At 35.6% G+C, this 14,306-nt stretch overlaps 1 protein-coding gene across 1 annotated transcript in view; it reads left to right on the plus strand.

The window, feature by feature from the left end:
* celsr1b (cadherin EGF LAG seven-pass G-type receptor 1b) overlaps nucleotides 1-14,306 on the plus strand; it is a gene marked incomplete at its 5' end in the record, with an annotated part of 43,431 nt that overhangs the window by 11,810 nt on the left and 17,315 nt on the right. Inside the window, 5 exons of the mRNA XM_081356691.1 lie at nucleotides 2,184-2,822; nucleotides 5,301-5,523; nucleotides 7,029-7,144; nucleotides 8,270-8,358; nucleotides 12,620-12,777. Coding sequence (XP_081212817.1) covers nucleotides 2,184-2,822; nucleotides 5,301-5,523; nucleotides 7,029-7,144; nucleotides 8,270-8,358; nucleotides 12,620-12,777 — 1,225 coding nt within the window. The remainder of the gene's footprint in view (nucleotides 1-2,183; nucleotides 2,823-5,300; nucleotides 5,524-7,028; nucleotides 7,145-8,269; nucleotides 8,359-12,619; nucleotides 12,778-14,306) is intronic.

Below are 14,306 nucleotides of genomic sequence, written 5' to 3' on the forward strand. Positions count from 1 at the left end.
GAGTCAACAGAGAGGGAGAAAGAGAGAGACTTAATGCATTTCAGAGTGGCAGCAATATACAAAGTTGGGATTGTATTGCACACCTCATTAAGGAAAAGACAAAAAACAGGAAACCACTTAGCATATACATTACTGCGTTTTTCTCCATATAAGGATCAGATTTCTGGCACTATTTAGCAAAGTTTACTAAGCATATTTAAAAGAAACTTAGTTAAGTAGTTTATGGGATTACTGAGTATTATGAACACAATGGAGCAGGATGTGACCTGTTATAAGCCGTTCCCCTCATAGAAACTTCTGGGAAAATTGCGGTTAGTATTTGACAAATTTCTGATTTGCCAAGATTGCAAGCTTACCAGGACACCCCATGTTTAACGCGTAAAGATAGCAGGAAATTAGTTTTAGGCTGTCAATCGATTACACAATTTAATTGAAATAATTGCATTAATCAAAATAATTCATGTCAAAATATTTTCTACAGTAAAACATAGATGGAAAACTTTCTTGCATTGGAAATATATATATTTTTAATTACCAATGCCTGTGATGATCACTATTGTGCATTTTTTATATATATTTTTGTAAGAATTCCTATGATATTTAAATATTATTTCATCTCCTTAGTTATGATATAAAATGGAAATAAGAAGGGTGATGTTTGTTAAACTTAATTGTTTAAATGGGATATGATTGCAATAGTTGTCTGTGACTTGTTCAACTGTTGTGTTTGTGCGTGTAAAGTATGAAATTAATATAATTTAATGTGTATGCGTGGCGTTTTTTTGTGCATGTGCAAATGCGTGTGTGTCTAGAAAGAGAAACTCCTTGTTGTGTCTGCAACTGCATGTCTGGCTTGGCTGACAGAATGTGAAAAGACAGTGTAACAGAGTGGAAACATGTCCTCATTGTCCTGCAATTATAGCTCTCTCCATTCACATGACATAGGGGCCCTTTACACTAGGAGCCCGCAATTGGTACTAAAGAATACGCTGGACCATGAACAATGCCTGTCAAACAAAAGGACAGGGCAAATGTGACAGTGGCCAGATGTACAACACAACACTTAGACACTTTTCAACATTTGGTAATGATAAAGTGGGGATGAATGAAAAGGAAGGTGGATTTTTTTCTGCTGGCCATCAGACTAGTAGTTCAGATTTTATGATTTGCTCTGCCAACATTTTCAATGGAACCACCACACACAAATTTGTGTGTGTGTGTGTGTGTGTGTGTGTGTGTGTGTGTGTGTGTGTGTGTGTGTGTGTATATGTATGTATATATAAATTATTCATATATTAATTAACAACAATAATAAACATTATTTTTTCATGAAATAATTTTTTATAAATAAATTGTAATGATATTATATAAAAATAAACTTTATTTTTTGCAATATTTTTATAATAAGCATCAGAATAATATATTCATTTGGCTGATATATTAAAGCCAATAAAAAATGTATTATGTCCTTTAGCTGAGACACTTCAGATGCGCACTGTTTGCCATGATGGTTTTGAATTGCTTAAAATATGATTGTAATTACTTCAAAACAGGAAAATACTGTAGGCTACATAAAATCATAATGAGAACATTATAATGATGTGCTTGGGACATGGCTTTTAATGGTGAGACTTTTGTTTTTGTAACTGGGCCCTCAGAAATTATATAAAATTTTGGATTAAGATTTATCGGCCAATATATCAGATATCGGCTTTCAAATATAAATAATTATCGGTTATCGGTATCGTCCAAAATTTTCATATTGGTGCATCCCTATTTATTATTAATACTACCACTAGTAATAATAATAATACAAGCAGTATTATATATACTTTTTTGCAGTATCAGATATATTCTATTATTGTATTCAAATAAGTTTCAAATCAGAATAATGTATTTATACTTTTCCTTGTAAAAAAATTACAACCGGTAATCAACACCTCATCCACAACAAACCTTGTATTTCTGTTCAAACAGTGTGAATAATGATCATAAAACTGTGAAGGTAGAAGTGCTTGGTGAACAATCACATTGCAACATGAATTGAGCTCCATGTTCAAGCATGTTCATAAAGTTCATCTCACTCTCAAGAATGTAAACTTACCACCTGCCAGCTCCTGACATGGCATTCATTTTGGTTTAAACATTAATCGGCTCCCTCAATGTACTTTGTGTCTTCACAGATGGACTCCACCAGGTCTCAGCCCTCTGCACCCTACGTGTGACCATCATTACGGATGACATGTTGACGAACAGCATCACCGTTCGTCTCGAGAACATGTCTCAGGAGCGTTTCCTCTCCCCTCTGCTCTCACTCTTTACTGAAGGTGTAGCCGCGGTCCTGTCCACCAGCCCCGATGGCGTCTTCGTCTTCAACGTCCAAAATGATACGGATGTTAGTGGCAGCATTCTCAACGTCACTTTCTCAGCCCTGCTCCCTGGTGGAGATTCGGGACGTTATTTCCCATCAGAGGAACTGCAGGAGCAGATGTACCTTAACCGCACCTTGTTGAGGCTAATCTCAACTCAGCGCGTCCTGCCGTTTGATGATAATATCTGTCTGCGTGAGCCCTGTGAGAACTACATGAAGTGTGTAGCCGTTCTGAAGTTTGACAGTACGGCTCCCTTCGTGGCATCCAACACGGTTCTTTTCAGGCCCATACACCCCGTGAACGGGTTACGGTGTCGGTGTCCTGACGGATTCACTGGAGACTACTGTGAGACGGAGGTGGACCTTTGTTACTCAGGCCCGTGTCAGAACAACGGGAAGTGCCGCAGCCGAGAGGGGGGGTTCACTTGTGAGTGCCTGCAAGATTTCACAGGTCAGTATCTGTTAATCTAACATCTATCTATCATTGCTTGTTTTAGTTTAACATTTCAGTTATATGAATTTCTTTGAATGTCAGTTCATGGTAAATCTTTACATTCAAATTTGAATTGTATCCTTTTGGCCACTTTGGGGATTGAATTCAGAATTAAGAGGCATTGTCAATTAAATTTTGAATACCGCACACACACAATCATTTACCCATTTTATCGGCGGCCAAGTGAAAATTGCAAGTCTGCTTGCCTAGAAAATTAATACAACACCTCTTCTCAACAAACGGCATGATTTGAGGTATGATTCACGTCAAAAAGTTGCTTGCTGACTTTTAATGCTTAGGTTTAGGGGTTTATTCACATCTCTAACCCAAATCCAAGCTATAGTTAGGCTAATAGGTATGTGTGCCTTTGGAAACACTGCAAATATCAATAACCTGTGTTTTGATTTAGTATGGTTTATTTAAAATTGGTTGCAAATTGTCTTCTTCTCAGTTGCTCAGACTGTTGAGAGCGCCATTAGTTTTGCTTCTGTCATAACTTGAAAGGAGATAAGCTCTTGTTGGAAGGAATTATCCTGTGTAAGTTTGACAGCAGGAACGGTATCCAGACGCTCAGTCCCGAGGTTCGGAGCTCCCGCACTGGATCATTCACTTTGACAGCTTCTGTCTGTTTGTCAGCTCAGGTTTCCTAACTACAGTAAAGAGTAGTGAACCCCTGCCCTGTCAAGCCCTCAGGTAGTATGTGGTCATAACTAGAGGTGTTGACAGTGGCCTCTGTAGTTCCTCTCATGGGTTTCTCTCATTACAGAGTAATGTATCCCCTTAATTCCTCAGAAATGAGGGATTATCTGACCGACATTTGGATCATTACCTCTTTGGAACCTCTTTTGTGTTTCCCAGTCGACATAGTTCCTCTGGGCCCAGATCTTGTCAAGGTAATGGTAGGTACACAATAGTGTGCACACCGAGCTGGCCTGGAGTCAGAGATACAGGATTACAAGTGCAACAAGGTAAAGTCTTCCAAGCAAACCTCAGATGTTTGTTCCGCAGCTGCTGCATTTGTCAGCATGGTGATGGATTTTTGGGAAGATTGTTATCGGCATGTTTCTGTGTCCTGTGCTACGGGTGCGTCTATCCCAGTGAAAACAAACCAAACAAACTATATATATATAAAGGTCGTACAAAGACATATCTATCTATCTATCTTTGACAGTCTATCTGTCTGTATAAACGCTGTAAAAATATATTGCTCATTGTTAGTTTACGATAGTTAATGCCTTAACTAATGCTGAAAATGAGACCTTATTGTAATGTGTTACCTTAGTATTCATGGTCATTAATATTTATTTATTTATTTATTTATTTTCATTTCACCTGCTGTCAAAATTGTGGCAAAAATTATTTTTTGGGCCATGTATGCACACAAAATCATCAGGTTCAGTTGACCTTTATTGCAATTAAAGTTAAGCAGTCTCATCTTTCAGCTACGTGTTTTTCTTGAATTTAATCTTAATTTGGTCAAATGCCCCTAACACAACCTCAAAAACGTTTACAGTGATAAATATCAAAGGAACCGTCTGGCAAACATCTACCTGTAACAATGTGAATGATGTCACTTTTGCTTGCAGCATCTTCCAATAGCGAGCCGTCATCGGTTCACCCCAGATCTCATGTCCCGTTATGAGGCTAGTGGAGCATAACAGGTGTCTTACAGACCACCAGGGCTCTTTCATTGTTCTTCTGTTGCTTGGCTTTGGTCCTGTTTCTTTAGAGTATGAACAAAGGTTAGTCTGGGTCAGTGAGCACAGCAGCCTGCCTGGAATCACTAAGCAAAGAGGACATGGTGGTCAACGCTTTCTCTGAAACCTTCTCGTTTGGACAGAACTGGAAGCCTTTGTCCTGTTGGAACTAAAACTAAGCTCACTCAAGTGGCTGGGTTAGAAGGTTGGGTGAAGGGGACAAGTTTCCAATTATTATCTGAAATTGAGTTCCATGGCTGGATTGCACTTAGTATGTGTCAGTGGACGTATGAAATGTGGGGTTGTTACCTCTTTTAGCATTAATGGAAGGACCAATCAGCATCCAGAACCTGAACTGTCCATTTTATTAAAGAATTAGTTCAACAAAAAAAAATTTAAATTCTGTCACCATTTAGCAAACCATAAGGTGAAGTGTGTCAGAAATGAACAACTTGAACTTTTGTCTGCAGATTCTATCACAGTAGAGCCTTTTACATTCTTTAAAATGAAGGTTATTTATTGGCATCTATGGTTCAACGAAGATCCTTTTACATCCATGGAATCTTTTCAATGCACAAAAGGTCCTTACTGTGGAAAAAGGTTCTTCAAGCACTGCTCAGCAACACCTTGGCACCAATACCCTAGCCTAGACAATCAACTTTCACACCACTCATATTTTCTTCAGAAAGCATAAAAAGCAGTTTGTTGTAGTAATGTTTCTCGGGTATTTTCTTTTCAGGAGAGCGCTGTGAGGTGAACACGCGCTCAGGCCGCTGTGTTCCAGGTGTGTGTAAGAACGGAGGCAGGTGTGTGGACCTTCTGGTGGGAGGTTTCCTGTGCCAGTGTCCTGACGGCGAGTACGAGAAGCCCTATTGTGAGATGACCACACGCAGCTTCCCTGGCCAGTCCTTCGTCACATTCAGAGGCCTGAGGCAGAGATTCCACTTCACCCTCTCCTTCATGTCAGTAAACCCTCTAGAGTTACGCCATCTATCACTTCATCCACCCATCCATCCATCCATGCACTTACCTCTCTAGACAACATTGTCTATTAGCCGATGGTTACCATTATATTTATTATTATTAAATACTATTAAAATAAAAATATCTGATAATAAATAAATGTTATTAATAAAATAATATTTGTATACTTTTAAAATAAAATATCTTATAATAAATAATAATACATAAAATACTATTAAAATATTCCGTAATAACTAATACAATTTTACATATTCATAAAACAATATTTTTAATACTATTAAAATAAAAAGATTTTAGCACTATTAAAATATCCCATAATAAACAATTACATTTTATATATTATTAATTAAATAATATTTTAATACTATTAAAATAAAAATATCATAATAAAATGATACATTTATTAATAAATCATATTTTAATACTTTAAAAAGAATAATCTTATAATACATAAAATACATTTTATTTAATAATTAATAATACAATTATTTTAAATATATTAAAATAAAATAAAAGTTGTATTAATTAATGATGATAAATAAAATTATACATTTTATTAGTCAAATTAACACATTTCAATTTTAATACTATATTAATATATTTTACAGTTTAGTTCAGGCTTAGTTATTTGGTTTTGATAGTTTCAGTTTAGTTTGTATTATTTTGACATATTTCTATTTCGTTTTATATGATTTTTGATTTTTTATATGATTTTTGTCACGTTTAGTTAACATCTGATTCGCATCCAAATCTCATGCAGTTCTGTCCTGGGAAAATGTTCTGCTGTTAAAACTTTTCTAAGGGTAAACACCTGTTTAACCTCTACCACGTCTCCTCACTTTCCCATTGTGCCATTTATTAATTACCATGTAACCGATCTAGCAAATTAGACACGAATGCATACCAGCCACACAAGGTCTTCTCATGACAAACATGAAAACAGGATGCCGCGTGCAGTGAGGTATCTTTGTTCGTACTTCCTGTGAGTCTGCCCCTTTGCCATGTGCAATCTGACACCTCTCCCTGCAAAAATCCCAGGTGCCCTCACCACAGGGCCAACTGAGATACCAGAGGTTGGCAAACATCAGAGTATCAGTTTCCCCCGTCCATTACAGCGTCATTACCTCTAGCTGTGTCTCTTGGCAGCTTTTATCACTTCCTTTTCCTCCACTCCCTATCTTTTTTTACTCTCCTGTCAAGCATGCATGTTTTTGTTGTGAGTGATCTTAGGATGTTCCTGGACTCTTGATCTGTGGATCAGAAATTAATATTTATTAAAATAGAATGTCTGATGAATATATGATAAATCTGGTACAAAACATTTTTTTAAACCTATTTAAGAAACTTAAATAGAAATAGACTGTGGATCTTACTTTGAATTGAACAAGCTAATTGTTATGCATTAAGGTTTGAATTGAACAAGCTAATTATGATGCATTTAGGTTTTGAATGTTTTTTTTATTTTATTTTTAATTATTCATAGGTTTGCTACCAGAGAGAGAAACGGCCTGCTGCTTTATAATGGCAGGTTTAATGAAAGGCATGATTTCATTGCAATTGAAATTGTCGAAGAGCAAATCCAGCTGACCTTCTCTGCTGGTAAGTAGTTGACTTTCATCTCTAAATGGCACCATTCAATTAATCTGTATTTTTAGTTTTAATATAAAAATAGAATGTTAATAATTTAGTTTTTTAAGAACAGCACCCAATGTTTTTGTTTAATGAAAATACCCAAGAAACCAATGCATTTAAAAAATCTTTGTGAATGACACCTTCACATATTTTCAATGTTTTTACATTTTTAATCAGATTTTAAACTACATATATTTGTATTGGATCGAGTTTGTAGTTTTGACTTTTGTTTAGTTTTGTTTTGTTGCTCAAACTACTAACAGCTAACTGGTTTTCAATCGGTTTTAATCTGAACAAAGCCTTAGAGTCCTGAATATTCATCTACTTTTTTTTTTGAGTGTCAAATCCCAAACATTAGTGCGTATTTGCTCATCCAGAGCTGTGCCAAAGGAAGCAGGTGGCCAAAGAGCATTAAAACACACTTCCTCTGTCTACCTGTTCCTTTGTTTTGTTGAACCTCACACATCAACAAGAGTTACTGTCTAGTCAGTGTGTGTGAAATACCACGTACTGTCTTTTTAACAGGTCAGATTTTTTTCCAAAGGAAACACGGTAGTGGAATTCATCTCTAGAGTGTCCTAGTATTAGTAGATGCTTGTTACGTCTAACCACAATACTGAGGGTCACCCGTCCACATGAGCTGAGAATAAAGACAGTGAAAGGAATTTCCTCCACTGTCCTGGAATGTAAAACATCAAACAACACAGTGATTCTGGTAAATTATGAACCCTCAGAGGTCAAAGGTCCATCCCAGCTTACTAGCCATCACTCAACTTAATTAAGTTGGAGAGAGATATAAACAGCTATGATATTTAACAGTGTATGCACTGAGGGAAAGTGCTGACATGGGAGGTCCTGACATGCCATTATCTCCTCGATAATGATTTACTTTTTTTGTCCACTAGACTGGAAAAATGCCACACATATTAAAATACTCAAGGTGCTTTGGAGCCATTTTGTTAGTCTGGAATTTAGTTGTTTGGGAATTGTATTGTATTGCATATTGTGTTAAGCTATGTATATATGAAATGCGATTATCACTAGCAAAATTACTGAAGAAATGGTTTCCTCTTTCCTGTTATTTTTGTTTAGGAGAATCTAAAACCACAGTGACTCCATTTGTAGCTGGTGGGGTTAGCAATGGACAATGGCACACTGTACATCTACATTACTACAACAAGGTAAGTCATTTGTAGTCATTTGTAAGTCAATTAAGCACATAATTGCATTGATTGTGCAATGCATTATGCAATAATGGTTTTACGAAGAATATGCACAAATTTGTTCTGATTGTACTTTGTGAATTTTTTGGTCCTATGCCAGAGAAAGTCTCACAAGTCGCGTGCTTCTTGATGAGATCATTGCCTCTGTGTCCATATTTCATGAAAGAAGACACGTGATATCAGCGGCATCTCTAGCTGTATCAAAGTTCACAGCACCTTGTAAGAACTCTAGTCAAAAGAAACATCTTGTATTTCTACGTCTTTTATCCTGTTCGGTTTTTCAACCCTCATATTTCATTTGCTGAAATGCAGCTTTCGTGAAGTTTGGTGCGTGTGTAATATGTCATGTGTCATGTTTCATGTTTCACGGCCAAAAGCTAGTTGTGTCTTCTCTTTTACCTGGGTGTCTTATTACACAGCGTCTTGTTTTTAAGAGTATTTTGTAACTCATAGTATTATTTAATAAGGTATTCAATCCTTGTTCTTCATGTTTTGAAGCAGTAGTTCTCAAGTTTTTTTTTTGTTTGTTGTTGCTGAATTACGAAAACCTTAACCTTTTGTAGTTACACATGCAATTAATTCAGCTTGAATGCTCTAAGCTCTCATTAACCCCTTCTTATGTTCCTAAGTGACCTTTTAGTAACCTTATTTACATGCTGCCTTACTTTAAAACAGTATTTGTAAAAAAGAAAGAAAGCGTTTTGAGCAACTAATTGAGTCTGTCTCAGTATTCCTGAATTGAAACATTATGAACCTTTAGAGAATCTCAGTGAAGTCTCTTTAAAAAGCAACATTCTGAAGGTTTCTCTTTTTGATGGTCCATAAATTCTTTTTAACCTCGACACAAGTTGGACTAAACAGATGAAAGCCCAACACAAGTTGGAAATCTCACTGAGACCAGTAGTTGCATCCAAAATGTATATAATATAATGTAGCATGCAAGTGTAACATTTACACTAGTAAACTCTTATGGAAGATCAGATTCTAAAGCCGTCTATTTAGATTCAATGTCCTTTTTCCCCCATGCGTATGTCGTGCTTGCTCCATTGTGGCTATATCTCCCCCTTAACCCTGTCATTTAACAAGTCCAAGCTCAATATAGTCTGATCAGGAACGCAGACAATAGCAAACCCCCTGTTGAGTTAATCTGGGACTACAATGACACACTTGGAGTTTCTAAAAGCGCCAGATGGCTCGCTTTTTTTCTTCTGCTGCACATGAACATAAAAATACCCAGACTATTATTGTAAATCTCCTGAATGCTTTTTTATTTCATAAAAAAAAATAATGAAAGATAATATGACCATATGGTAAGGTTGTGGTGAGGTTAACCCTTAAATGCATGAATGTTTTGGCAGTCATTATTACATATTCGGGTCTTTAGCGACATCCGTTTGGCCGTTTCTATTTTGATGTCCGAAAGTTTCTAACAAGATTTGGTTGAATTGTCTGCCATACCATATTGTGAAATGGCGTCTCAAAAACTATGTAAATCACTTCTATTTGACCCTGTTGATCTTTGCTTTCCAAAGTTCAACCTATGTGTTATTTTGTCTATAGGCTCGAGTTGTCTTTGAAGACACTTTCAGATATTTACCCTGAGTAATAATAAGCAAACCCAACAGGGCGCAGCTGTAATGCAGTGATGCTTTGAAGTGTTACTCTTCATTTTAAAGTGTCTCAGCAAGTGACTGCCTACTCCGATTTTTACAAACAATCCTTTGATGATGGAAAGATTGTTGCATTATTCACAGTTTGGCAGTTAATGGTTTTTTGAGACTTACTGTTTTTATGTTTGATGTCCAGAGACCCCAATGATTTTTTCACTACAGATTTTGGGGTAGGTAGGATTTTTTTTAATATATTTTTGAAAGAAGTCTCTTATGCTCAGGCAGCATTTATTTGACCAAAATTTTCATATATTTATTTTCAGCATAATTACTCCATTCTTCAGAGTCACATGATCCTTCAGAAATCAAGAAACATTTCTTATTATGATCAATGTTGAAAACAGTTGTGCTGCTTAATATTTTATTGGATTTTTTTACAGGATTCTTTGATGTATAGTTCAAAAGAAAAGTATTTAGTTGACTTTGCTAAATGCTCATGGTATAACAATTTATTAAAAGAAAACAAAATCAATTGGCATCAGTATAGTTCTACACTGGTTACACCAGTAATAAAAGCTTAGCATGTAAAAATTCATTGCATTTATACATATTTTGTATCTGAAGGACATGGAGGACGTTTGAAGTGTGATAATCAGATGACATTTGTTTTATAGTCAGTTCTCATACGATTAAGAAGAATCTTTAAATACCTACCTGTATTTAAAAAGTATATTTTTTGAGCTATTACAGACAGCTTTAGGTTTTCACTGACCCCAAACAGAGCATATTGTTGCCCAACCTTTTCTACCTTATAATACAATACATTTGTTTTCCTATCTGAAACAGATCACTGATTTTTTTCAGGTGTAAGCCCCCAGAATCCATGAACCGTTGTTTTGATCTTTGAAACAAAAAGGCTGATGAGTTACAAGGGTGGAGGTTAATAGCCGTTGTCGGGATTTGTGTGCATGTGTGTTCCTGAGGGCGTTGAGCTTGTCATTGAGTTCATTTTCGTCGTTGGACTCAAGACAGCAGAGATTTGGGGATCGTTAAGGCGTTACAATAGAACCGGATCCTTATTATGAGTGGCAGATGGTTGAGTTGCGGTGACCTCGGGTCGTGAACACTCTGATCCCGAATCAGTTTTCTTTTCTTCATGTTCGTCTTGCACCTGATAAATCTGTAAAGAGATGCACGTCCTTGCGAACATGATATTCGGTCTGTTAAAAGTGTCTCAAACTGTTTTTTCACCAGGTTTTCACACCTTTTTTTAAAGCTAAATTGACTGCTGTTGACTGAGTAGTCCGCTTCAGGCCATGACCGGTTGGATTTATTCCATGACACTTGCGTCAGAGTGTAGGAATTCTCCCATTCATGGATTTCCTTGTTGACCAGTTTATCAGTCTACTTGCATTCCCTTTTTCATCTCCTCTCTCAGGAAGCAACTGAGAGGAATATGGCATCTGATTTATGAATATTTTAATTTTTAGTTAGAGGTTTATTTATTTAGCATTTATACATATACAATAACAATGATTTAGTTATTTATTGTTATGCAATGTTGAATAGAAATATTGACAGTCATTTAATATTAATTATCACTTTGATTTATAGGCAGCATAATAACAACAACAATAATTATTATTATTATTATTATGTTGCAATAATTTGCAGCAAATTTATCATCGTTGTTGTTCTGGTAACAGACAAATACTTACAATTTATTTTTTTCTCTTTTATTTCAGCAAAGGCTACACAGATAACTAGATAGACTTAGTTTGAATGGTGACCGCAGTCTTCAGGAGCGAGTGATGTTCACATCACACCAAACTGTCACTTGGAAATTTTTTAACACCACAGGCCAGACATCAAAGATCAACTCAACACATCATTCGCACCGCAAAATCAATTTTAATGAGCTGAGAAATTTTCAAAAAACCTCTTGTGTGGGGGAAGGGTGTTGCCAGATGATAATACAAATTTCTGCAGTTTTGTGGAAGCCGTTTGGGTCTCTGGGGAGATTGTACATGAAATGATGTGCTCTCTTTGTCTGGTATCTCCTCTGTGCCAGCGTCTCGTTGGCATAATCCAATTAGATGAGCTGAGAATGCCAGAATGTCACAGAGGGGTAAACAATCATCTCATGCTGTGTGTTAGAGATTACAAACAAACAAAATCTATCATTGCTCCGATCCGCAAACTTTGAAATTATGTTCCAAGATTTTAGAAGAAGATTTAAGAGACATGTGTGATCTTCATTACATTAGATGATGGATTTTCAAATTACAAATGTCCTTGCGAGGGATCCCCATTTATGAATTATAAAAACATCTATATATTTTATTGTGTAAATAAAACTATTTATAGCAGTACAAATAAATGTAACATATTTGACATACTTGAAATTTACTTTATTTTTTTTTTCTGTTAATACAATTAAATATGTAATCTTTTGAATTTCAACAGTGTTTAGAAACTACATACATTGTTTTAAGCTAAGCTTTAGTGTCCAGATAACTGACGGAGGCCACAAATTAACTAATTAATGGTAGTTATTACCATTAAATTTTAACTGTGAAGATTTAAAGACACAACTTTTTTTATTCAAGCCTAATATAGGGAGTCTTGGCGTCCCTCATGGCCCCTCTGAGGAAAAGGTTGCAGTGGTTGCCGTCGATGACTGTGATGTGGCCATGGCTCTGCGTTTCGGGGGACAGATTGGGAACTACAGCTGTGCAGCCAGTGGTACCCAAACAGGCCAAAAGAAGTAAGTGTTTTCTTAAACGTGAGACTGCTTTTAAAACCCATTTTACAAGTGTGGCATATTTAGTGAATCAGAATATTCAACAAGAATAAAAAACAAGAGAAAAAAAATATTTATATTTATTTTTTAATATATGATTTTTAGATTATTGTTATTATGCAGTTAAATATAAATATTATTTTATTATTTATATATTTTATTTATCCCTTTGCTTTATTGACATCAGCACTCTGATGATAATAATAATAATTATTATTATTTAAAAAAAAAATTATTGTGATAAACCTGGAAACATTTTGACCCAAACAGACCAAAAGAGATAAATGTTTTCTTAAAGTCAACATGAAACTTGCACAATACTTGCGTAGTGTGACGTATTTAAGAGTGAAACAGGATATTCATGAAAAAAAAAAAAAAAAAAAAAATATATATATATATATATATATATATATATATATATATATATTTAATTTATTATTGATATTTATAATACTTGTTTATTTATTTAAAAAGTTTTCATGTGGAGTTTGTGATCCCTTCCTGATAAATTGCACTTCCCAGTCTGTCAGTTCTGTCTCCCACATTCATTCATGTTTCCACCATCTAAAGCCCTCACGGACATGATATTGTGTGCTGAAAGGAAGAGTGTGACGGGACAGAGGAACTTGAGTACACGAAGGCATGCTAACCACCGACGGGTGTTGAATAGCTGATCATTAAAGGAGATTACAGAGCATTCTGCTTCTCCCATTTCACTCCATTTTTCCCCTAATCTCCATCAATCTGCACTCTGTCTCACGTCAAACAAGTTTTATGGGCTCTACAATGGGAACACACTCTCGGCTTATCTACAGCTGGGATTTGCTATTGTAGGCTAATTATCTCTCTGTGTGGAGAACAGCACAGTGTTAGATGGTGGAGATCCTAGAGTTAAGTGGAGATATGGTCTGTAAAGCCTCTGAAATGCAACTGCTAGGGTAAGACCATATGCTTGCAGTAAGTGCTGACCCATAAACCTACAGATCTATGTGGATTTATGGTTCACAATATGAATTGTAAATTAAATGCACTGCTATCCGCCAGAATGTGAAGCCCAGATGCTGAAATACAAAACTGCAGCATATCTGGTGACAATAAAACTCTCAAATAAAACGAAATATTATTCTGAATTTAAAAAAAATCATGTAAACACACTCCTTTTAATAACTCTGCACATTTTATTTGTAATGGTTCTTTCTTTTTTTTCTTGCAAAGCCTCCTTTGAAAATACAAGATTATTTTCATAATCTGATAGCCTTTCTATGAATGATAGACTATGATGGATATGATCATTGCTGCCAGATGTTGGAATATAATACTGGATAAATATCTGTTTTAAAAGAAAAAAGGCTATGAAGTGCATTAACCCAATTTTCCGGCATAGTAGAAACATCGGTTACACTTTATTTTAAGGTGTCATTGTTACAGTGTAATTATACATTTAAGTACTGAGTAATATTAAGTAACTACATGTACTTACTATAGGGTTAGGG

This window comes from Scardinius erythrophthalmus (assembly GCF_964197995.2).
Source record: "Scardinius erythrophthalmus genome assembly, chromosome: 24".
Lineage (NCBI taxonomy): Eukaryota > Metazoa > Chordata > Actinopteri > Cypriniformes > Leuciscidae > Scardinius > Scardinius erythrophthalmus.